At 42.8% G+C, this 24946-nt stretch overlaps 1 protein-coding gene across 2 annotated transcripts; it reads right to left on the reverse strand.

Annotated features, from left to right (window-relative positions):
- Positions 1 to 138: 138 nt before the first annotated feature.
- On the reverse strand, positions 139 to 24946 carry hsd17b1 (hydroxysteroid (17-beta) dehydrogenase 1). Of its 2 annotated transcripts, none has more exons than XM_061711630.1 (7): positions 24838 to 24946; positions 3110 to 3422; positions 2672 to 2833; positions 2401 to 2580; positions 2218 to 2311; positions 1947 to 2130; positions 139 to 797 (listed from the first exon to the last, which is right to left on the reverse strand). In XM_061711630.1, exons 2-7 carry the CDS (start codon positions 3204 to 3206, stop codon positions 645 to 647), a joined length of 870 nt encoding a protein of 289 aa, XP_061567614.1. In that variant the 5' UTR covers positions 3207 to 3422; positions 24838 to 24946; the 3' UTR covers positions 139 to 644. The 2 variants fall into 2 exon arrangements, with proteins under 2 accessions (XP_061567614.1, XP_061567615.1); XM_061711631.1 differs by lacking the exon at positions 24838 to 24946 and adding an exon at positions 4883 to 5001.

The raw sequence follows: 24946 nt of genomic DNA on the forward strand, positions 1-24946 counted from the left end.
AATACGTTGATTCATCTTCCTTTAAGAGACTTTAGACAATCACTGTGCCTTAAACTAATTATTAAAATCTCTTCAGGTCATTTAAAACATTTGGATCAAAAGTCTATTATTTCGAATGTTTATTTGTGGAAGTATATATATAGTTTAAGGCATGTGTTTAAGCAAGCAGCCGAAGAGCAAGGCAACATACAGAACATTCGTTTGTGTTAAAACATAGCTTTTATTAGGGTAAGAAAGAGAAAACATTAATGGAGGACTGTATAATTTTCATTTCATGCTTTTAACTGAGAACATTGTTTCTGTGTGCTTAAAATAGTAAAACAAAAATTACGTAAGAACATTTTTAGAATATTTGAGCTTCAACAATGCAGTAAACTCAGTAATCCCAGTGGAGATATGCAAGACCATTGTTGAACAAGAGGAATGCAAAGCCTGCAGTATCAGTCAAAACACAGAACGTAGTACTTATCAAACGTTTCACCACCTCTGATAAGTGACTCAAAAATAGACCATGGAGTCAAACCGAACTCTGTGGGTCAACTTAACTAAAATTAGAAGAGTAAAAGACTGTGTTCACATTTTGCACATAAGCGCCCACATCTGCAGCTGATGTTTTGTTTGAAAGAAAAGCAGGTCCGAATTCACTAATCCTCCTCTGAGAAAATGATCTTGCTCATAGCGCTGATGTATCGCGTTCCATCTGGTTCTGTGACTTTCAGTTTGGTCAGCGGTGGCGCCACGCTGTTGGTGAAGTACCTGAATGCAGGGCTGGGTGACCGGATAGCAGCGAGAAATACCTTCAGAAGGAAAAGAAATACAAGAGAGGACAGATGTAGGGTCAGTATGTGCAATCGATGCATTTGTTGGGCTTTACAGTTTTATTTTATATAAACTTCCCTTAACATAATGCTGAATACACGTAAAAAAAAAAAGCTAGTAAAAGTATTAGATGGTCAGAGGTGGACAGAGTACTCGACCCCAGTACTTGAGTAAGAGTACAAATACTACTGGTCAAAATTTACTCCGTTACAAGTAAAAGTAGCTCAGTCAAAATATTACTCGAGTAAGAGTAGAAAAGTACTTGCTTTTAAAGGTACTTAAGTATCCAAAAGTAAATGCTTTTAAATTTACTTTAAGTAAAACTAAGAGTAAGAGTAAATTTCTTATTTTCCACATCAGTAAATTACTATATTTTTTCTAAATTAATTTAAGGATCTTTTAACTATTGTTTCTGAGAATTAACTCTTTGAAACCAGCTGCACTGATGTGCTGCTTTTAGAACCACAATGTTATATAAAACCTGCAGAAGAAAAAAGAGCAGACCTGAAAGTAACGAGTACTTTTCACCCTTCCTAGAAATTTACTCGAGTAAAAGTAAAAATATTTGTCTTGGAAATGTATTCAAGTAAGAGTAATAAGTACCAAAGAAATCTAATACTCAAGTAAAGTACAAATCCTCTGGATATGTACTTAAGTACAGTACTCAAGTAAATTTACTCCGTTACTGTCCACCACTGAAGATGGTTCACTACCAAGTAATAATAGACTGTGACACAGATTAATTTACGTAAAGAAAAGAGACTGAAAACAACTTGTGGGCAGTCCAATAAAACAGATGCAATTCCATGAGTTCCAGTAAAAGTTGCATCATGCAAGCAAACAAACAAATAAACATATATTCACATTTTTCTGTTTTAGGGAAGGTATTGCATATTTGAGTAAGACAATGCCAAACCTCTCCTGTGACCTATCACCCGCTGAAAACAAGGAAGAAACGGACAACCTGCACTCCCCGGACACCAAAGGTCATGTGATGAAGGATAAACACGACTTTCTCTGTTTTAAACAGGTCGGATAGATTTCCTCTGAATCGTGAGATTTTAAATCATTTATATACTATTCTAGATAGAAACATTAATTAACAAAGCTGCAAATACACCACTTACGTTTACGATATCTTCTGTGTCCTGTGCTGCGTTTTGGAAAACTGAGCTGCAGTGCTGCAGGTACTTCTCATACAGACTCAGCGTTTGAGTGTCCACCTGCTGCAGAGACGTGTCCCCAAGTTCTGCCTTCTTCAGGTTCACCAGGAAGTCCGTGTTGACAGGACCGCACTCGATGAGGCTCACGCTGAAGGACGAAACATTGGGTCACCGATGATATTCTACCAAAAGGTCGAATATATTACTAAAAAGCCTTTAAAAAGGTAAAACTCACTGGATGTTAAAGTGTTGAAGGAGGACAGCCAAACTCTCACACGCTCCCTCCACTGCAAATTTACTCGCACAGTACACCTCATTAAACGGGAGACCTGTGGGAACAGTGGATATGTGTGGCTATGCAGACGGTTATAAAAAAAACTCTAAAAATTTTTTAAATTAAAAAAAAAGAAAATCTCACCATGAAGCCCACCGGTGCTGCCAGTGACCAGAATCCGGCCTTGACCGCGTGCTTTCATCCCCGACAGGAAGACCTGAATGGTTTGGATCGTCCCCAGGAGGTTGACGTCCACAATGTGCCTTATTGAGTCCAAACTCTGCACCTCCAGCGGGCCCATCAGACCCACACCCGCGTTACACACTGCACATCATGAAAACAAGCCCGTTAGCGCACTCAGATTTCATCCCGCGTGACCGAACGTGAACCTGAACGCATCCCTGCGGGGTCATACCCAGAATGTCCACCCTGTTCTCCACAACCTTGTCTCTTGCATCCAGGATGGACTGCCGGTCGGTCACGTCCATTTGGAGTATTTCCAAGGTGTCCCTGTGCAGGCCTTTGACGCACTCTAACAGACGCTCCTTCTTGGCGAGGTTCCTCATCGTGGCGTAGACTAAACACAACAAAACACTTTAAGGACGTGCTTTGTGTGCGTAAAATTAAAACTCACATATGCATTTAAAGAAAAGTAGATCGTTTTCTGACAGGATTTTCTTTTTACCATGTCCAGTTGTGATTATTTGTTTAGTCCAGCATCATAAATACATATAGAAATACAGTGTCCTACTAGTTTTGTCATATTTCATGACTCATTGCAAAACTTTAACATCTCGATCCACCTCGTTAGTACGAGGCGGAACATTAGAGGATGGATTTCAGCTGTAGTTACCTTTGAAGGTTTTGTCGGGGTCAGAGGCCAACCGGACGGCCAGGCTGAGACCAATCCCAGAGGAGCAGCCTGTGATCAGAACCACCTTCTTGTCCATGGAGCGTCCCTCAAAAATGTCCTGCTTCAAAAGCTGGCAGCTCGAATGATGCGGTGATCTCAGAATGAGCTGGACAACAGGACCGAGGCATGTGAAAAAGGGCTTCCTGGATCCTCACAAGGCCACTTAATCCTAAACATCGGCCTTTTTATCAGCCACCTGGAGCCCCTCCGTAGTTTCTCACGTCCTTGTTAGTCTCTTTTGTTTTGTGATTCTCTAAAAGCGTGTGAGAAACAGTACAGTGAATCTACAGCTTGATAAAACTCTCAGTAATACTGAGAGTAATACTAAATACTAGTTTAAGTGATTATTAGACAAGTTATGACATCTTTGAGGTATAACGCCCACCGTATCTTGAATAAAACAGGAATTTAAACAATAATGTCAGTGAAATTCTGGTCCATTTCGTCTTGTCACCGATTCTCATTGAACAGCAGATGGCAGTACAGGACCTCGAGCTATTGTGCACACATGAATCCACACTGTCTCCCAGGGCTTCATTGACAAAAAGACAGTGAACAAACCCCCAGTAATGCATATTTTGGAGATAATTTAACATTTTTCCTCACATATTGTCTAATAACGTCCACAAGGTTATGAATGAATGCACGTCTTTAAAAGGAGGAGGAGTGAAACTCTTTTTAGTCGTGAGACGTAATAGCTGTAACAGTTATTGAGGATTAAGACATTTCAGTTACACGAGTTGCAGATAAAGTACAGTTTGCAATTTTAAAGTAGAACATTTCAAACTCAACTTAGTTAAAGACCTAGTGTTCGTTTCCATCATGCGGCTGTTAGCAGCAAATACATAAAAGTGTGATTAAGAGAAGATTTCTTGTGCATTGAAACTAATTTTCACTTGGTGGCAACAACGCTTCAGTGTGGCCCGAGATTGTTTCCTTGTTTTTTTGTGCAACCAGATCAGATGTTTACTGTCTGTAATGAACTGCATCACCGTGACCAACCTGATAACAGGTTCAAGACGAAGCTCATCTTTTTGCTGACATTAGGAAGGAGCAGTGTTGACACATTCTCTCGTATACCCTCTCTTTCCTCTCCTATCTTGCTCTGCGGGACTCTTTCATCATCATGTAAAATGGTCTCTCTCAGAGTTGTTCTGAGTTTTTAGGTCAGTTACAAAAACTCGCTTTTCAGTGGAACATTTCATCTGCCCGATTTAAAAGGAATTTCTCCTGCTGATGGGAGAAAAACCAAGAAGAATTTCCTGCCATTTTGTTGCGTTCCTCCCACTCAGATGGCATCAGCTTGGCCGCTGTCCCGGAGTCTGTAGGACAGATAACGGCCAGCCTTGGACCTTTCACAAACATAAACTCCTTAGTATTGTTCGAGCTTGTGAACCGACTGACCCCCACTGCAAGGTTTTCTGTGCTGTAAATGCAGCACGGATCCTTAAGTTGCTTCCACGGGACTTAAATGTTTATTTTGTTTGAAATGTAGCACCCACATCTCAAGATGGAAACTTGAGCAGATATAGGACACATCTTCATTAACATGAACACAGGATGATAAAAACCAAACAAACAAAACCCAAATACTTTTGACTTTCTGATCCATCAAATTAATAAACATAAACATTTAGAGAGACCACTGGGGAAAATACATGGTGATATATTCAAACTACAAGATGCATAAAGCTTGAGTAAATATCTGCTTACTGCATTTACTGAAGAAGGTGTGAAATGTGTGAAGAATGCTTTAAAAAAGTCGATGGCTGAGAAAAAGTGAATGTAATCGACAGGCTGAACTTCATCCATCTGCTGTGTCTGAATCTGTTCTGGCAGAAATGTAAAGTCTATGGTGAATGGTTCAAGTCAGTTGGGAAGCTTCCTCGTGCGTGCGACCTACAGTCTCCCCGGGAGCCTGCAGAGGTCTATTGGAAGCGCCACTGCGGCCTGGAAAACGCGTTAAAATGCCTTGTTTGGCTGAACTGGCCAACATCATGGGGGATGAACCGTGTTGGTGCCATGCCTCAGAAAACAGACTAGAGGTTTTGATGCAGCAGGCTTCAGGAGGGAAACAGTTCTCCGGGGTCAGTCCATTCATGTGAAGGACCAGGACACCAGGACACACGTGCTGAGGACGTGCTCTAGACACAGTAGCAGATCTGTGCACTTACGAGAGCGGCAACAGACGCAGATGTGCTTGACAGGATGTCCCATGTGAGAGCAATGAGCAGAAGTGAAACAGCTGAGGACCTGTTGCGGTGGATGTGGTGCACTTTAAATGTCATGCAATACCTGCTAACAAACGGATTAGACCTTTTTCCTCTCTCTCTCGTTAACTGGTGAGATTTCGGTTGAAGTGAATGGTTTCGCTGTAGAATTAGCTGATCAAATCAAACTGCTGAATGGCTTTCTGAAACTGACAGTCCTTTATTTTGAAAGGCTGCAGGTTAATTCCCAGGTTTGAGGTTGGGTTTTTTACCATCAGAAACAGCATAGTTTCTGACATGGTGATTCAATCGTGTAGCATCCCTGAAACACAAAATGTCACGTATTTCAAATGGATTGTGGACTACAAATGTACAATCACGAGTGGTATTTACTTTACAGATTTTATTTTGTTATATAGCAACACATAAAGTTACTGCGTATCTCATGTTTTAATTGCCTGTTAATATAAAATCACCATTGCTTCCAGAAGTATTTAGGCAATAACAGAGGGTTTATGAATTTGCTTTCGTACACTACCACAATGGATCTGAATTAATAATCCTGATCAAAGTGTAAACTGCTTGGACTTAACAGGGATCACAGAAATATCATTTAAGAATGCAGCCATTTAAAGCAAAATACTTCCATTTTCAGGGGTTTAAACTCATTTGGACAAAGTGATGTAACTGTAAAGGTACCATCCAAGACTTTGAATCCTTGGATGGTATTGGTAATCAATGACTGCCTATAAAGTCTGGAGCCCAAAAGCAGCAAAGGTTGAGGTCACGCAACTGACTCGGGCCATTGAAGGATATTCCTTCGAAAAAGTCTTGAGATGCCTTCGTGGCATCTTTACGATCACTATCAATGTCTTCTTGGTTTATTGTGCTGAACGTGAGCACAAACTAAAACTTTCCATAACACTGCCTCTGCCATGTTTTGTATCATGACTTCTTTTCCTTCTCAATGTTTTTGTGTTCCATTATTCTGATATGAGTTTAATTTGGTTCCATCTCTCCAGAACATAAAAGGCCTTTTATAGATGTTTTCTGACATGTATGTTAGGTATGTTGTCAGCATGAAACTGGGCCAAATCCATGTGAGATCCGCTGCGGCGAGCTCCTCCCAGAGGGATTAGGCCGAAATGGCTGATGATGATTGATCTCTTATTGACGCAGGGGTTTCGTTCCCAGCGTCAATGATGACCTTCACTTGAACTTTTTGGGCTTCATCTTCACAGCTCCAATCAAAACAACAAAAGCGTAAGTTAGGCAGCAACATTCAGATATTTTCAAAGCACAAGTGGTCAAATAGAACCTCCTACTCTGCAAAACCCATCAGGCCCTACAGGATGACTGGGGCAGTGATGTATCGACTGAATTCCCACCTCTGAGAATTTAAGTCCAGGATAATAAAAACCAAACCACCGAGCTATTACTTGAAATACTTGCTTAGAAAGTACCAGCTGATGAGAGATGTGGCTTTGATGAATCGCTCACTTCTGACAACCACTGAGCTCACGGTAGTTTTACTTCGATAAAGGGCCGCTGAAGCGGACAGAGAAATGCTAAGTGTGCTGTTCTCGGTGTAATGTAGATGCGGCGGGGCTTACCGTGTCCTGGTAAAATCATCAGCGCTGAAACAAGAGAGGATGTGTGGAAACTGTGAATGGATGTGAACACGCAGGCTAAAGGCAGTTTTAACGGTTGCAGACAAATCTTTTAGAATTTAATCTAAATCGATGTAATATTACAGTCTGTAATAAACATGCCGTAACAATCTGCAAATGCAAATTTCAGCAGGAGACCCACTTCCCAGGGCTGAGCCAGCATTCGCTCATGTCCTGTCAAGGGAGGAAGTCATATTTTTACATGCATATTTTCAAAGTGTTTTTGAGTAACGAGATAATGGGAGAGTTAGGGAGCCCTGGTAGACATGAGGCCCTGCGTCAGCCGTGACCCCGAGGGCCACTGCTTGACCTCACAGCTTAGGGATCCACATGAGTGGTCTGTGTACAGAACATCGGCGCTCCAGGAAACTGCAGGGGTTGTGTCATGGGAAATGACTTCCCTGCCTTGAATCAACTATTCGAGACATTTTTTTTCTCGCTGTTATGCTTGGGACATCCTGTTCTCCCTCCACTCTGGTTCTTTATCGGCGTTCCGGACTAGACCGGCTCAAAGATTTTTGTCGTCTTAGTCACCAGAGGACAGTTGTGCCGTGCTTGCGTGCATCTTGCAGCTGCACTATTGTGATGCATTTTGTTTGGTTGATATGCAGAAATGTATCTGAACTATGCGATGAAGGCTTGTTCCATCACAAGATCCAGCTTGTTGGATCAGATACACGAGAACCTTTTGACAATGTGGGGTCAGATATGATCGGCGAGGGTTCCTGGGCTCCACATCCCCTTAACCTGCCTGAGAAAGTTGGAGACAGAGCATGGCTGTGGTTGCACTGGCACGCCAGTGCAACCACGGGCTTGTTGATGAGTGTGAATCAGCTAGAGATTTAAAACGTTACATTAAACCCTCAGATATATAGGCTAGTCACTGTGTTAAAATGTCAGACCTTCTTGAGATGTATGTTCTTTGTTTTCTCCAGGTGCAGCAGATGGCGAATGCCAAATGCTCCATGCATCAGTTACCCCACCTGTGAGGGGTTAAATTCAAGTAAAGAATGTGGAAACATAATAAGTGAGTCAGCCATTATGGTTTTGCGCCTGCCTGGTTTTGCCCAAAAAGTGCTGCCAGCGATAGAGAAGTCATGGCCTTACAGCTTCCACTTTCCTCCTGTGTTGGCGGATGCATCTATCGTTTTCTTGATGAATTCTTAGTCATGCTATTTAATGTGCATTCTTTCCCTGAAACCAGTGACACACCTCATCCTCCACCTAGTTACCTGGACAAACCTTTTCATCACAAAGCTTTGATGTAACTAAGCGTGGAGGCAGGAGCACTGTGCATCACGTTCCCAAGACCGCCAGCGCTGCTGCACACCTTTTCTCTGAGGCCATGTACATTCTCACTTGCATTTTTCAACGCGCACGTGCACCCCCCTCTCATGTTCTGAAGCTCCTTCCTGTTTTTTCACGTGCATACCAAACAGGCTTCCTCTCCCCCTGCAGCAGATACAGTATACGTGTAAAGTGATTTGCATGCTCTGCAGTCAAGAGAGACAGCGTTTATGAAATGATGTTCTATCCTGATGTATGCAAGGTATTATTTTCTTTTGTGTACAGCAAACCCCACCTACGCCATCACACTCCATAACCTCGCTATCAAAAGTATTCTCAGAGAAAATGTGGCACAGAAATCACTGTGACTTCAGAAAATGATGGGAACCCACCTGAAACTAGCTCACAGCTTCCATTTTCGGTGCCCCGGAGCCCAGTTTTACACACTTGTGGCATGCAAACCTGCTAAATGTCTGTCGTCACCTGCATTTTTTTCCTCCTGTGTTCTCTAATTGACGCATTTGAAAGGTCGTATTTCCACAGAACCTTTTATAACACTCTCGGTACAACCTCGGCACATCCCAGACTCTCACAGTTTAAAACTAATCCGTGTTATTATCTCAACAAATACCTCCGCCCAGCTGAATAGAGAAAAATGTTGTCCATCTTCATTTCTAGCATACTTCTTCTGGTTTGTCATTGTTTTTTTCCTGACGGTGTTGTGTTCTCTTTATTTTGGCCCTTGAGTGGATTCACATAAATGTGTGAGAGAAAAAAAAAGTGAAATAGAAGTAAACATGCGTGTCAACAAAAACTAAGGTGACCTTTTGGTTTAAAAGTGTTGCACAGGTCCAACTGCATACAGTCTCTGGGTAACAAGTTGTTTCTTCCACTTTCTGCTGTGGCTTTTGTCAATTTTAGTTACAGCCGGTGGTAAAAGTCAACTTTTTTGTCTTTGAAGACATTTCTAAGAGAAACGTCTCATTTGAGGACATTATAGAGCATATTCCTCTGCCATAAAAGTATTTCATGTTTAATATATATAAAAAAACACCTTATTCGCAAAAGAATCTAACTTTTTTTTTAAAAGGCCATATGCAGAAATACTCTATTCTTTAATGTTATTAGCAGAACTTTAGCCTCCTCTTTTCTCTTAATGCCATTAGCTTAAGGGATTTGTAGGTGGCATAAGAAAGTGTTGTTTGCTGTAACTTTGAAGTTCTTTTTCAAGTTGGAGTTTGTGAAGTTTTAGCAAGGTGCATATGAAGATAAAACGCAGACACATGCTTTTAAAAATAGCTAAATGACCGATAAAGTCTCTTTAAATGAAGATTAAACATAAACAGCTCCGATGTCTGATCGTGAAATAACATAAGGCTGTTTTTAGATGGTAAAGAGTGACGTTGGGGAGTTCACAGCCTCTACTGGACCAGTACTTGTGAAAAAATATCCAAGTGTCTATTGAAAGTATTTTGGGAATATGGGTAGTTGACGTGTGCAGATTTGATGTACAAACAGTGCTTTAAAACATTTTTACACAGTTTAAATGACCTCCATTTGTCTGAAGGGACCCTATCTAAACTATTACCTAGGCGTAATGACATTTTTGAGTCTCGTTGGTGGCTTAATAAACCTTTTAATTTAATAAAACATTTTACGTAGCTCCAATCTCTCCTGTTCCAAAGTTGAGCCATTTTGCACTCAAATAATGTATATAATGTAATAATATTTTATTTATGTCCATCTAATGATACACATAATGTAGTTTTAACTACATAATAGACTACACAGAAAGGGTAGAAATCTGGAGCAAAAACCATGTTTTTGAAAAATAAAGTTTATATTTTCACCAGTGACATGTAGAGTTGTTTTAGTGGCATAACACATTGTTAAAAAAGGCAACTAGGAAAAAGAAGACTAATGATGTTAAAATAATGTTCTCCTGTTTTGTAGCATCATGCAGATGGCACAGTCAGCCATGTGAAGAAGTAAAGCCGCTTACTTAATCTTCACATTGAGATTTGGAGGGACTTATTGTTTCCTGAAGCTGCTTTCTGTATTTGCATGCATCTACCCAACGCACTTCCTCTGTCTCTGCAAAACATATACTGCACGCTCAAGGTGTTTTGAACGCTCTGAGGTTAAGACAAACATTCCTCAGACTGAAATGGACATATAGTATACTAATTCATGTTCTGCATTGTTGCATGATTTCATAAGCCTACCTCATCAGGTTGCACAACTTGCAATTAAAGCAATTCCCAGAGAATTTGGCACAGAAATCACTGTGACCGCTGAAAATGACGTTAACGCACCTGAAACCATCTCATAGCACGGTTGCTTAAGCAGTTTCTGGTGCCGCGGCGGCTCGCTTTACAAACCATTGGCACGCAAATCTGCCAAATGTTTGTCATCACAGGTACTTTTATTTTGTTCCCTAATTGATGTGTTTGAAAGATTGCATCTGGACATTTTGTAACACTGCTGTAACAATTAGTAACAGTATGTCCCAGACTGTCACAGTTTAAAACTAGCATCGGCCCATCCATCCTCATTTCTGATGTTCTGAGATTACTTTTGAAGTGAGCTCAGAAGTGACCCATGGCTCTGAGCTCAGCGGTCCAGGCAAAATTAGTCAATCAGAAAGGGTCCAAGCCAATTTGGAGGACAGCTTTACTGGCGAGGTCCGCGGTTTTAGCTGATCCCAGAGCTACTGGTTACTACTAGAGGCCATCTTCTGGTTTACCCAGTTTAGGGCAAAGGTAGCTACTGCCGTCTTCTTGGATAAGCTTTGTTCACAGAAACCATCCATCCATCCATTATCTATACCCGCTCCGGTCACGGGGGTCTACTGGAGCCTATTGCAGCTAATTTCAGGTGAGAGGAAGGGGTTCCCCGTGGACAGGTTGCCAGTCCATCGCAGGGCCACACAGACAACCAGACACACTCGCACCTACGGGCAATTTAGAATCATCAGTTAACCTACTACGCATGTTTTTGGACTGGGTAACCCACGCAAGCACAGGGAGAACATGCAAACTTCACACAGAAAGACCCCCGCCGGGCCAGGGGAGTCGAACCGGGAACCTTCTTGCTGTGAGGCAACAGTGCTGCCCTTCTGGGGAAACCCTCCAGGAAAAAAATCTTCTTGCTGATAGCTGTGGAGTTAGATATCTCAGCATCAATGTCAATGCCAAAGCATCAGCATCATCTGATGCTATCAGCCAAATAGGCAAGAAATCAGTCACAGACACAAAGAACCTAGTGTTCACTAGAAAAACAGCATGAACTGACTGCGACTTGTAGATTGATGACGTTACCTGTGTAAGAAGATTGCGGGTAAACAAGTCGAATGAGACGTCAACAAAGAGCCAGGTTTTCATTTCCAAAGTAGAAAAGTACAGTTTATTTGATGAAACACTCCCTTGGAGAGAGGGTGAGAAGCCCAGTCACTCGGGAGCAGCTCGGAGTGGAGCTGCTGGTCTTTCACATTGAGAGGAGTCAGCTGAGGGGGCTTGGGCATCTGTACCGGATCCTCCTGGACGCCTCCCTAGGGAGGTGTTCCAGGCATGTCCGTCCTCCCTAGGGAGGTGTTCCAGGCATGTCCCTCCTCCCTAGGGAGGTGTTCCAGGCATGTCCCATCGGGAGGAGACCCCGGGGAAGACCCAGGACACCCTGGAGAGGCTATAGCTGCGTCCGAAATCACATACTTCCACCCTAATGAGTATGCAAAATGAGTATGCAAGTTTTTTTAGTGCGTCTGAAACATTAGAACGTACTCAATAGTATGCTCTACTCATTCCGGAGAATTTTTTTAGTGTGGATTGATGGACACTAGCTGAGCAGAAACTTCCCACAATGCAATGCAGCGGCGTTTGGTTGCTAAGTGATACGTATATGTCATATGTATAATATTAAGTATAATAATATTATATAATATTAATATTATAATATTCGTATATAATAATATTATATAATGTCATCTTGTTTCGGCCAGAATGAACGGGAAATAGCGGAGCGGAGCGCTGCTACTGCTACTGCTGCTGTGACAGGTTACCATGGTAACAACCCCCCCCCCCCTCCCTACGGCCGAATTTAAGTATACTTTTTAGTATGGCATTTCGGACGCACCATATGTCTTTCGGCTGGCCTGGTAACGTCTCAGACTACCCTCGGAAGAGCTGGAGGAAGTGTCTGGTGAGGGAAGTCTGGGCATCTCTGCTAAGACTGCTGCACCCGCGACCCAGAAGAGCGGATGGATGGATGGATGGATGGATGGATACCAATCATTTTAATGAAATAATAGCTGAAAGGACAGAATACGGCGTTTAGAGCAGCCAGGAAGTGGCACTTCCTTTCCGCAGTGCAGAGTTCACATGTATGTAGAGTTGGATATCCCACCTCAGAGTTGATCCCCCAGTTTCCTGCAGCGGTGTGCTTGCAGTTCAATGCTGAAGGAGACATAACAGAGAGGAATTCTCAAGATTCCATCTGGAATTCCAATGAAACTCTTGGTAGAGCTTGAGACAACTACTTTAACAAGTGCTTTTAAAGAATTACAAGTTATTTTGATCAGTAAAGTCCTATATCTGCCCCAGGGCAGCTGTGGCTACATATGTAGTTTACCATGCCCAAGAATGAATGGAGTGAATGAATAATGCGACCATTGTGAAGCGTCTTTGGGTACCTAGAAAAGCGCTATATATAAAACCTATCCATAATTATGATATCCGTCCCCAGGCAGGAAAATTCAGAACTCTTTGTCCTGAGAGTTTATGCAACACATTATTTATAGTTGAGGAAAATACAAAAAAGACCACCTATATCACAGCTACACAAATTTGGCATTGCTTAGCTGCATAAACCTCCGGAGCAGAGCCACTTCACCATGATTAGTAACGCAATGATTTGTTAGAAAATATAAGGGCCGCTGCTCAAAACAGCTACTTTAAAATATGTTCAACTGATGGCTAATAGTCCCCTTCCCCCTTATGGCTGCAAAAATAATATATAGATTTTTTTTTTCAAACTAAAAGCATTATAAATTGTTGTTACAAAAGACTCCCAAAATAACATATGGCTCTTATCACCTCCCAACATCATTTCCTTCTCTAAACGGCAAGACCAGAAGCCGAATCCCTAAAGTATGCTGTGCTTACTGTAAATGGCAGTACGTGATTATCAAACATCTCGCCCTATTATGTCATGTATCTCCTGGTTTTATTACAAATATGGAGAATAATTTCTCATGCACACCCTTTTAGTAATGGGCTGTCACTAAAAGTGATTGCAGGAGGAGTCAAAGGCTAAGGTACATTATGATAGAAGGATTTCACAGTGACATGCCGGTGCTTTTCTCATGCTTGTTTGTGCTGGATGGCAATTCAATCTTCTCGTGGAGCAAAGGTTAAAATGAACGTCTGGGAAACGTGCCTCGCTGCACGATCCTCCATAAACTGCTGAAGTTCTCCGTCCACAGCAGATCGCTCCCACTTTATCTGGGGCTGATACTTGTGGGCAATTCATCACACTTAGCAACAATATTATCAGGATTTCTGTGCCTGTAATTTAGGTTTGGAGAGCAAACTTCTGTGGAGGCAGCAGATAATGTAACACAAGAGGGAAAAAAAGGCTCATCGTATGATTATTAGCTGCTGCTGGATATATGTGATGGGTTTTTTCCATGACTTCTCTCATCTGAGAAATTGAGTAAAAGTAAAAAGAAAATAAAAAGAAATGACAAGCCCTGAAATCCAATGATGGGCATGTCCAAAACGCCAGGGAGCGTCAGCCTTATATGGGTACTTATCTAAGCTGATGGGCCAGTTTGGCTGTCAACAGCATTCCAGCTCCTCATAGTTTCAGTTCATCGAGTTGTTGCACAGTCACCTTCAGAGTCCCTCCTCGTTTACGGCTCATTTCATTATGGTGACAGGATTAGACTGTCTGAAAGGAAAAAAGGTGGCGTTCATGCCCTCCTTGCCCTTCCAGTAAACTGAAACCGCCTCATCACTTAGCACTGGAATTTGAGACTGACTGGAAAAGTACCAATCGGTCCTTATGTAAAGTTCATAACATATTTGAGTTGATTATAAGTATCATTATTTATCTTTCCAAAGGCCAGCTAATAAATCAGACGGATGACTCAAATGTAGATGAGTTGAAGAGGTCAAGGGTGTAAAGCAGGAGCAAAACAGACAGCAAAAAGGTGTGTGAGGTCCCTGAGAGGAGGGAGGAGGGATGGATGAACCCGTGGCGACGATATGAAACAGCGACACCACTGGAGACACGGCCACAGGAGCATGTTCTGCATGCCTCGACATGGGTTTTGGATGATGCCCGTGTACAGAGTCAGGAGTGCTTGCAAGCCCTGTTTACAGCAGATGGGCAGCAACTGTGAAGGAGCACCTCTGCACCCCAGATGTTGAGCTGCTGGCTCGGACTTTCCATCCATGCGGTCTCCTGAGGGAGTTCAGCTGTTACCAGCCAATGCTGCATGTGACGTCATCACCACAGCTGTTGCTAGGCGACAACCACAACATTATGGCATTCACAATGAACCCTGGATATTTTAACAATGCTTCAGTATTTAATCTTATGTTATTTTAATTCAAGTTGTTCCTTTGGGAATTAATAAGACATTATTCAGTTCAATTAAATTCCATTGTTAAGTTGTTTTAGGTGGTCTTCAATCCATCACTTTCTGGCAAATATGTATTTATTTACCCGTAACTAGGAAGTCCCATTGAGATTAGAAATCTCTTTTACAAGGGAAACGCGGCCAAAATAGCAGGCATACTAAATCAGAAGTATAAAAACATGTACGTGAAGCACAAGTAGATAATAAAACAGAATGACAGCTATTCAAACACAGCAATCTCTCCAGATAAACAATAACAATCCTACTCCTTAACTCTGAAGTGTTCCTTTAAGGGGGATAAACTGAGATTGTAGAGTTGTAATCAAAAAACTGCCACTTACAAATATCGCTCAAATGATTTGAAATTTAAATCTGTAAAGTCAAACACTCATTTTAGTTATTTAATTTGGAATATCAGCGTGTGATACATCTTTTAGGCGTCTGTTTACCTGTTTCAAACTAACAAAAGACAAGGTTGTGGGGATGTTTTCTTGAAATCCTTGACTAAAGTGATTTGTGTTTAGTGTTGCCTTCTGTTTAACACGGATGTGGCAACAAATTCCTCCGTCCTGACCATGCGTCAGTAGGGGGATTCCTTGAGATCCAACATCTGGGTGCTGCATTCTTGTTGTCCCTGCGCATCGCCATCGCAACGCTCACAAGACACGACAATTTGATTCCCGCCGCCGCAGACATAGTTGTTTCCTGTCTTCCAGCTGGAGTGAGGGGTGTGAGAAACACGCTCACTGAGATCAGAGTTATGGCCAGGGAGGCGAACGGGAGCTCGGAGACAAATATCCCCAACCCACACCGACAATGGTCCCCTCTCCAGCAGACACTTCACCCAATAGACGACGGGAAGAGACAAAGGGGCAATTCAGTGTCTGTTAACACAAGATGGCCTGTCTTTGACAAAAAAGTAAGCTATGAATGAAGATAAAGACTCGTGGCTGAGTGATGAAATCTACAACTTCTGTTTAAAGTGGATGAGATGAAACAGGGGGAAAGATTATAAGCCTAAAATGCCACAAATAAACCTTTTAGAATTGATTGGGAAGATTATGCTGAAACCCAACAGATGGCAGTAATCCATGTCTTTATCTGTGGGATTTCAGGCTTTTGAATTAGAGGAGGGTCTGTCAGGAGGTGGGTGTCTCATAAACGTAGGGACACACCCTGAGTGTGGGTATGGATGCTGGGATTGACCAGGGTTAAAGCAGTCTGAAGCTGGTGCGGCGGACCAGCTGGAACTTAAAGAGAAAAGGTTTAACTCTTTCTATTTTATATTTCCATTTTTGGTTCGTTCACACACCTGAAAAATCCCACACAGCAAGTAAAAAAATGAGAAAAAAAACTAAAGAAAATGGTGTCCATGAAGCAATCACCTCACTGGAAATTAGGGGCCTGAAGGCTGAATTAAGGTTCTGCGTTACACCAACACAGCGCATACGCCGTTACTGTGACGCCGTCATGAACCTTTGGACTTCTCCGTCACTCCATTTCGCAGCGGTGCAGTACCCCCCGAGAGCGCTAGTTGATACTTTGTTTAGCTTCTGTTTTTTTTAGGTCAGTGAATCAAAAGAGATAAGGACAACTATTGTGCAAAAAACCAAAACAACCCCTCCCCCAAACAAAAAAAAAAAAAAAAAAAAAGAAACACACCCACAAAGAAAAGAGCGCTGAAAGTTCACTCCTGCTTCACGAACCGGAACCGGAAATGCGTTGCTACCAAGCAAACCAATCACAGCCCTCTCGGTCTGCGTCACTGCGGCGCGTAGTTACAATTTTTGGGAGATGCACGTCAGGCTAAGGCGTAGCCTTCGCCGTAGGGTGCGCGTCGCCGCGTACCCTACGCCGTAGGCTCTACGTTAAATCAACGTAGAGCCTACGGCGTAGGCTCTGCGTTGATTTAACGCGGAACCATAATTCAGGCTTAAGAGGAAGACATTCATCAACAACTGTGGGCCACTTTTCTGATATCAGCTGAGAAAATTCACATCACACAAAGTTGAAGTGGTGTAGAAATTTGTAGCTGTCAACATTAGCTGTAAGTGCTAAACCGTTTTAAACAAACAGTCACACAAGTCTGGAGTCTTTCAGGGAGCTCCATTGGGTTCAAGGATAATGGGCACAGAGAACAAAAACAAGCAAAAAATAATCTTTTACCATTGTTTTTTTGTGTTTTTCTCAATACGTGTATGGATGGATGGATGGATGGATGGATGGATGGATGGAGGGATGATAGATGATGGATGGATGGATGACAGAGAGACTGCATGGATGAAAGGAAGCATAGATGGATGGATGGATGGATGGATGATAGATGAAAGGATATATGAATTGAATGATGGAAGGATGGATGATAGATGGCTGCATGGATGGATGGAAGTAAGGAAGGAAGGAAGGAAGGATTGAAAGATAGATGGATGGAACGACTGATGGAGGGATGGAACAATGGATGATAGATGACTGCATGGATGGAAGGAAGGATAGATGATAGATGACTGCATGTATGGATAGATGGATGGATGGATGGATGGATGCGTGAAACCACGCACACAACTAACTCTGGCCGGAACAACTACTAACTCCGCCGGCCGGAGCTTCCGCCATTTTTTCGTAGCGGTGTATCGCATCATCGTGTCAGGCAGCCAATCAGCACAGAGCCTCATTATCATAGCCTCCCCGCCCACTCAGAATCCCTCATAGATAATGATGTTAGAGACTGGGATGATAAAGACATGGCTCAGAAGCTGAATTTCTAATTTATTTAGCAATAACAATCAAAAGCTTGTTTTTAAAACATTCAAGGCCTGTTTAAAATAGGTATTAGATGACATAATAGGTCCCCTTTAAGGAATTAGCAGTATGTTTCAAATGATGTATTGACTCAAATCCGTTACAGGCAGCCAGTGGAGAGTTAAATAAGTTACTGGACATATATTGTGTCCTTGAGACGAAGCCAAATTATGTTTTGAGGACATTTCTTGTGTAAAACTAAGTGGTCTGTGGCTGTTCATTTAACCCTGTGAAACCTGAGCCGTGAAATACTTTAACACGCCTAAAATGTATTTATTAGCCTTTGCAGTGTTTATTGGGGTTTTAAACAAATTCTTTTCAGTGTCTATAAAAGCTTTTATGGAAACATGTTGACTAAGAAGAGGGTGTAGAGACACTAATGAATCAAATTTGATACAATTGGTGTCGAGGACGAGGAGAGGGACGTCACCCTAATCATCTACCTCCCCGTGCTTCCACTGAGGCATGACCGAATACTTCCTGTTGAAAAATCCATTTAAGCATAAAAACAATGGATCATTCATTCATTTTTTTGTATCCTGTTCACCCCGTTTTAGGGTCACTGGGGGAAGGAGGCGGTAGTTTATCCCAGCTGTCACTGAGCGACAGGCGGAGTACACCCTGGACAATTCACCAGTCCGTCACAGGGCCGCGAAGGTGGAAAACAGTCATGCAACAGTCCTAGACACGACTTCCAATCACCAGTCGACCTAACGTGCATGTTTTTGGAGATTTAGACAAAGAATATTTGAAGAAAACCCACAAAAATGCTTGATGACTCCACACAGAAGCGCTCCAGCCAGGATTCCAGCTATAACGCAACAGCGCCACCCGCCACAAAGATGCTGTGTCTTCCATGTCAAGGCAGTTGTGCACAATATGAATGAACAAGTGACCAAAAAGTGGGACATTTGTGCAAAAGAAAAAGGTTAACCACATAGCCTGACCTTTGACCCAGACCTCCTCCCGTCAACTCTCTGGAAGGGCAGCGACACAGCTGGTTACATGGGATCAAATAAAGAAAGCCCCGAGGAGCCCAAATCACACATATGCAGAACGAACACACACACACACACACACACGCACACACACACGCACACACACGCACACACACACGCACACACACACGCACACACACACACACACACAGTGGTGCAGCGTAAACTGGTACGAGGATCATTAATAACAACAGAGATCCAGGGTAACTCAGTCAAACCCGCTAGCTATTTAGCCGAGGAGCTCGCTTACGTCCTGCTATCATCTTATAAAACAATCATTATTTTATTGAGCACTTTTTCCCGTTTGTCACATCATTTATTGCTGCTATTCTCATGGACCAAAACTACAAAGCTCTTCCCAATTTGCTGGATCAAAGGCTGAGTGGCTAACCTCTAAAGATTTTCTTGGCTGTAGTTTAAAGCATATTCCTCCTCCTACACACACTTTCTACATGCAAGGGGGGAAAGAAAAAGGGAATTTATTTGATTTGAAGTCATAAAACCTTTTTTTTTTTTTTTCTACTTTTGGAAACCTTCACATTTGTATCTTTATTCAATAATTGATTAAAGAAGAAATGTGGAAATGCAATTTTCTTTGTGTTTTTATCTCCTCTAACAAGGTCTTCAGGGGTTAAACTCAGCTTGTTGTGCTGTTGCCACGGCTACGCACACAAACACAGCAGACCCAAGCGGCACGCTTCAGCAGGTAATCATTAGGACCAAGCTGATCTTTGACCCCGGCCACGGTTCGGGTGACAGGTGGCCTCGTCTACCTGCTGTCACACGAGGTGCTGAGCTGCGTCCTCCATTGTGATGCCGAGGCAGGCGCTCAAAATGTATCCTTTTTTAACATAAAAAGTTTTAACTAAAAAGAAACAAAAGATTACTTTAAAGTGTAGGGCCCATAATAAAGTACTTTTCACATGCCAAGCTCTTTTTTCTCCTCCTACAGTACATGACATAATTATCTCTCTCTCATCTCCAATAGATGTTTGGGGAAATATTTCCCTTTTCTGAGACAAACGCGTTAAATGATATTCAGGGAATTCCCTCGACAAGAGTCGGCCACAACAAATAGCACAGAAATGTCAGCAAATGACTGCTGCTGATTTCGTTGAAGACAATCATCTAGTGCATTTATACTCTCTTCACCGCAGGTTGTTTTTTCTCGTCTGGAGGTGTGATCCTTGTCTGCACGAAAGGAGAGCAGCCCCCTCGTTCGTTGATATGCATCTTCAACTCGTCCCAACTCCCCTGCTCGGGTGCCAACTTCCCCGTTTCCTCAGCTCGCTTCTCTCGTCTCCAGTCCCTCTCCACATTTCTGTTATTTACATTCTTCCTGCCCTGACTGACTCTTTTATCTGACAATCTAAGAAAAGGAGAGAAAATCCAAATTCCCATCTTGTCAGACTGCCAACGCTCATTTTTTACTGCTTTACTTTTCACACGTCATCAAGCTCCAACTGAGACAACAGTTATTTGTTGTTGCAATCCAGCCCGTTCAGATTAGCTCCGGACGGATGGCCGCGGGTGCAGTTGGCCATTTAACTGCATCTGTTCCAAACGGCGTCCGTTTATAATCCCAAATATTTGCTTTAAATCTCCTCAACATCGCGTGAATAAGGGAAGTAGCGAATTGAGTTGTGAAAGACTTTACGTCTCTGTTTGCTGGATTAATGAGACAATGATGTGTCAGTTAAGGGGGGATGGAAGGGCACGAGCGACAGCTGAGAAAGCCCTTTCAGTTTCTAAGTTGGTCTTTCTCTGACTTGTGCGTCTGTCCATGTTTAAGCTTGACTGCATCTGTTCATGCCCACGCATTCAGAGCAGCGTTCGGGGCGCTGCAACGACATGTCGCTGGTCTGCCGAGTCTGATCGCACATTTCCAAGGTGTTGAGTCAAGTGAGTCAGCTCAGCAACGTGCTACCGCAATTCCAAACATTTGGAACGAGACTAAGAAGGATAATCTAATGTCTCTGGTGCAGTGTGAGAACAGGACTTCATTGGATTTGGTTTTATTCTGTTTTTTCCTGTGTAAGGAAATTAAATCTTTACCGCAACCACCGACTCGATAATCAAACCGTGTCTGCAGACATGCAAAAGTTATGAACTCCTCTGATCTGAGGCGCCACATTTCCAGGAAGACAGGCAGGATGTGGCAAACGACTCTTCTTCTGCATCCACCTGAGTGCACCTTTTAATCTGTTTTCTCTGTTTTTGTGTGTGCACCCACCCACACGGTGCAGAGTGTGCACAAAGATGACCTCAGCTGCTGCATCCAGGGGAAAAAAGAAAGAAAGAAACTTACGCTAAAACTTTCCACTGAAATCTGCGGGTGCGTTTCCTCACCAGTTTTCTGGTCGACAGAAAGTTACATATTGTTAAAGAAAATACTGGTTGAGTGACTGAAGGGAGGTGGCTGTTTGTCTCGTTTCCTTCTGTGTGGCCCGGTGATGGACTGGAGACCTGTCCAGGGTGTCTCCTGCCTCTTGCCTGATGACAGCTGGGATGGGCTCCAGCCCCCCTGCTGTCATCAGGATGAAACGAGAGCTGAAAAGGAATGAATGAATGACTGAGAAGACTGTGAATGAGTTTTCCTCCTGTACCCAGCAGCAGCACCCAGGGAGGGAAATGTCACTGATGTTTTTGTTTGAGAAAAGTGCATCATACATACATGCCGGTTTTCAGCAGGGCCGAAAACCTGCAATGAGCTCTGGAACTATTTTGATGCCTTACTATTACTGTTTTCTTCTATTTATCTCCCCTTTGGAGTTTCGACTTTTGCTGAAAGGATTAGGAACTTATCTTTTAATAGCGCTCAAGCGTCAGCTCCGCACGTCATCCTGCTGCCCTGAGGGGAACGGTTTGTTACATCAGCGTTTGGGAAGCCACTGATTCTCCAGATAGGCCACAGAGCTGATATTTGTTCATTAGAGCTGCGGCCGTTAATCCAGCAGAAAGACTAACGGTGGCGGAGACACAGCGACGCGGTGAAGACGTTTGCTGCGCTTGAAGCATCTAAAAACAACGCTTTGAGCTTTATTTTATTTAGTTTTCAGAGCTGTGAAACCTTTGCTGCTCCCATCAGACTGATCTGATTAGATACACAAAAGTGCACCAATGTTTTATAATGTAAATGGAACATGACATCATGCTTCACAGGCTTTCCTAACCCTCTGAATGCCAAAATACACCTATGCAAATTGGTGCCTAAGTGTGCAGAGGCATGAAACCGACATCAGCTATATGTAAATTGCAAATTTGCCCAACACACAGCTGAGCTAAAATCCCTGTATAAGCAAGCAGAGAAGACTGGAAACACCTATAGATCCAGGTGAGATTATCTAGTGGCACTTCTGAGTCTGAAGCCATTCATTAAGTGGGATTCTCTTGCTGCATAAACAATAGTTTACTGCTAAGACCCACAGAGAACCTAGACAGCCAGCAATCATTGCTAATATGGACTCTGTGTTTCGCAGAACTGTAGATGTATTCTTTAAGACATTAACAGAGAAAACTAATTTCATAAGAAATGTTGATGAAGTGTCGAAGCGTGGGATGTTATCACATTAGGAAATCTTGATATAAACTGCACCGGCATATTAGCAGCCTCAGGACCAAGCATTTAACAGAAACTGTCCCTGAGTCATAGGAAGAAAAAAAAACACGAACTCCTAACAAGAACCACCCTCTTCACACACTAATGGCCAAAAAAAAGAACAGCGGCATGAAAAAACAGCGTGTTCATGTGGACAAAAGGCTGTCTGTCTCTGATAGATTTACCTCTGCTAGTCATAAAAGAGCTGGCGCGAGTATATTTACTTGAACGTTTCAATGGTCTCTGCTTCACAACCTTCTACCTCCTCTGGGTCTTAAGCCTTTTTTTCTTGAAAGAATGGCAGCTATTATGAATATAGATCCTTACTGTGGTTTTCAGCTTCATGTGACCCAAGAAAAAAAAGATTTATTTTACAACAAAGCCGCTTCCAAAACCCACCATACGCCCCCTGATCAGCACAAACCTGCTGACAAACGTTGCTGTTGAGTCATCGCAGGAGCAGATAGTGCACTGAGGAGATGGCTGAGACCAAACGGAGCCAAAAGAGGTGGACGCTAAACGTTTATCCGGTCTGATTCATCAGCTAACTCGTACATTTGTGATTAAACATGTGATGGAATGTGACTGATGTACCAGGAACATTTTCTGCAGCCTCAAAGTCGCAATTACAAGGAAAATAATTCACGGTAGCTTTAAAAAAACAACAATAACACAGAAACTAAACATAAATCCCATGTGCTTCCTATTTAAAGTCACCAAATCCCCCTTTAATGCCAATCAAAGTTTATAGGAGTGGACCCGCATATTGATTCAGGGGTCAGGTCTTGTAAAAAAACAAGGACTCCCGTCGTAACAAGGCCTGTTTGTTCCACTGCCGTGGAAAGTTTTCACGTTCCCCAGGTCACAGTTGAACTTCTCATATTTATGTTAGCTTAACTGCAGGCTGGCAGACTAATTTGACTGGTATGTGTTTTCATTAGGTCCCTGGGGCTGGGCAGAGCTCCTTCGCTAACGGGATTCCTCTGAACTACGACCTTGGCTTTAATGGAAGGCCTGGCAGAGACGCGGGGTCAAGGCTACGCAGCGGACTCGCTCCAACTTCAAGTAACAATCAGAGGAGTCGTAACAGATTATGTAAGCTCATCACATGACACTAATGATTTGGCAGAGCCCGAGGAATTGTAAATGGTGAAAGCGCTGCATTTAAGCAAGTCCTGTTTCACACTCGCAGTGCCCACGCCCAACTCGTTGCCTTGACATCAGTTGCTGTTCGCCGCAACAAAATTAGTTTTGGCGTGATAAGGGTGGACAAACGCTGCTTTGTTTGATAACAACCATGTAGGAGACAAGACTGGCCACGAGCGATGCGCTCGGCCACATGGCAATGAAGTCAGCACACACCACCCTGTCATGTTATCTTGATTTCTTTTCTTATCTGTTCTCCCTCCGACTGCAGACAGAACCAATATTCATCAAATTTTAAAGATAAAAACATACAGGCTTTCTTTTTGTTATTTTTACATAATACCGGTATATTTTGATTATATTAAGGCCAATCACTTCTTTTTTTGGTCATTAATTTCATTGATAAGTGTGTTTTCAGTAACTTTTAGCTTTGGATTGCATCTCCAGATGTGTAAAATGCTCTCGCCTTTGCTGTAAGTTCAGACAGAAGTTACTGTTTAACGATTCATCAGAGAAATAGTGAACGATGGAAATGATTGATATATGTTGGCCTACGTGCAGCCTGGTATCAACTCTTGCCAAATACCTAATCGGTCAGATCAGATGTTATGTGCTGTGTCTTGCTGCTCCATACAGGTTTTATTTCCCTGATAATGAGACCTAGATGGGACCAAATGATTTCTATTATGTCATGATGCAGAAATCCATAAACAGTGAAATAATGTGCTTTTTTCCCCCCACATGACTGTAAATCAGACTTCTGCCCTTCTCACAGATTATCAATTTCACAGTTTTCTCTTCAGAAAGTCCCCAGAGCTTGAAACAATCCCCCCATCCCGTCCAGGTCAATGTCAGATTCACTCTGCGTGCAGAAATGTCAGCAGCTCTTCCTCTTCTCTTCCGTCTTTAACCCTCCAGGTTATCTTGTGACTTTCAATTCACTTATGTAAGCTACAACCGAGAGCATGTAAAGCATCCGTCTGTCAGCCTCACAGGCCTCTGATCTCAGTTTTGTGCCATGCACGTTCACGAGCAAGTCTTGTGGGATTCTTTGAATACTTCATTAGTGACATACAGCGACTCAGAGCACACAAACAACTCTCCCACAGATAAGGAAGAGATGTCTCAGATGTGCAGCAACACTCATACCCCCAAGGCAGCGTCAGATTCATGACTGAGCGTCGTTAAAGGTTGATTTATGGTCCCGCGTATCACCAACGCAGACTCTACCGCGTACCCTACGCCGTAGGGTACGCCGTACCCTCTGCGTCGATTCAACGCGGAACCATAATTGAGGCTTGAGAAGCAGCCAAGTCTCACCTGCAGCCCAGCTAAACCGAGAGCAGCCAGGCGGAAAAAACAAGCCACCGACGATGCCGAACATACCGAGGATGTTTCATGGGGGAAAGTGTGGGAACATTGCGCGCAG

The sequence above is a fragment of the Cololabis saira genome, chromosome 21, assembly GCF_033807715.1.
Source record: "Cololabis saira isolate AMF1-May2022 chromosome 21, fColSai1.1, whole genome shotgun sequence".
NCBI lineage: Eukaryota > Metazoa > Chordata > Actinopteri > Beloniformes > Belonidae > Cololabis > Cololabis saira.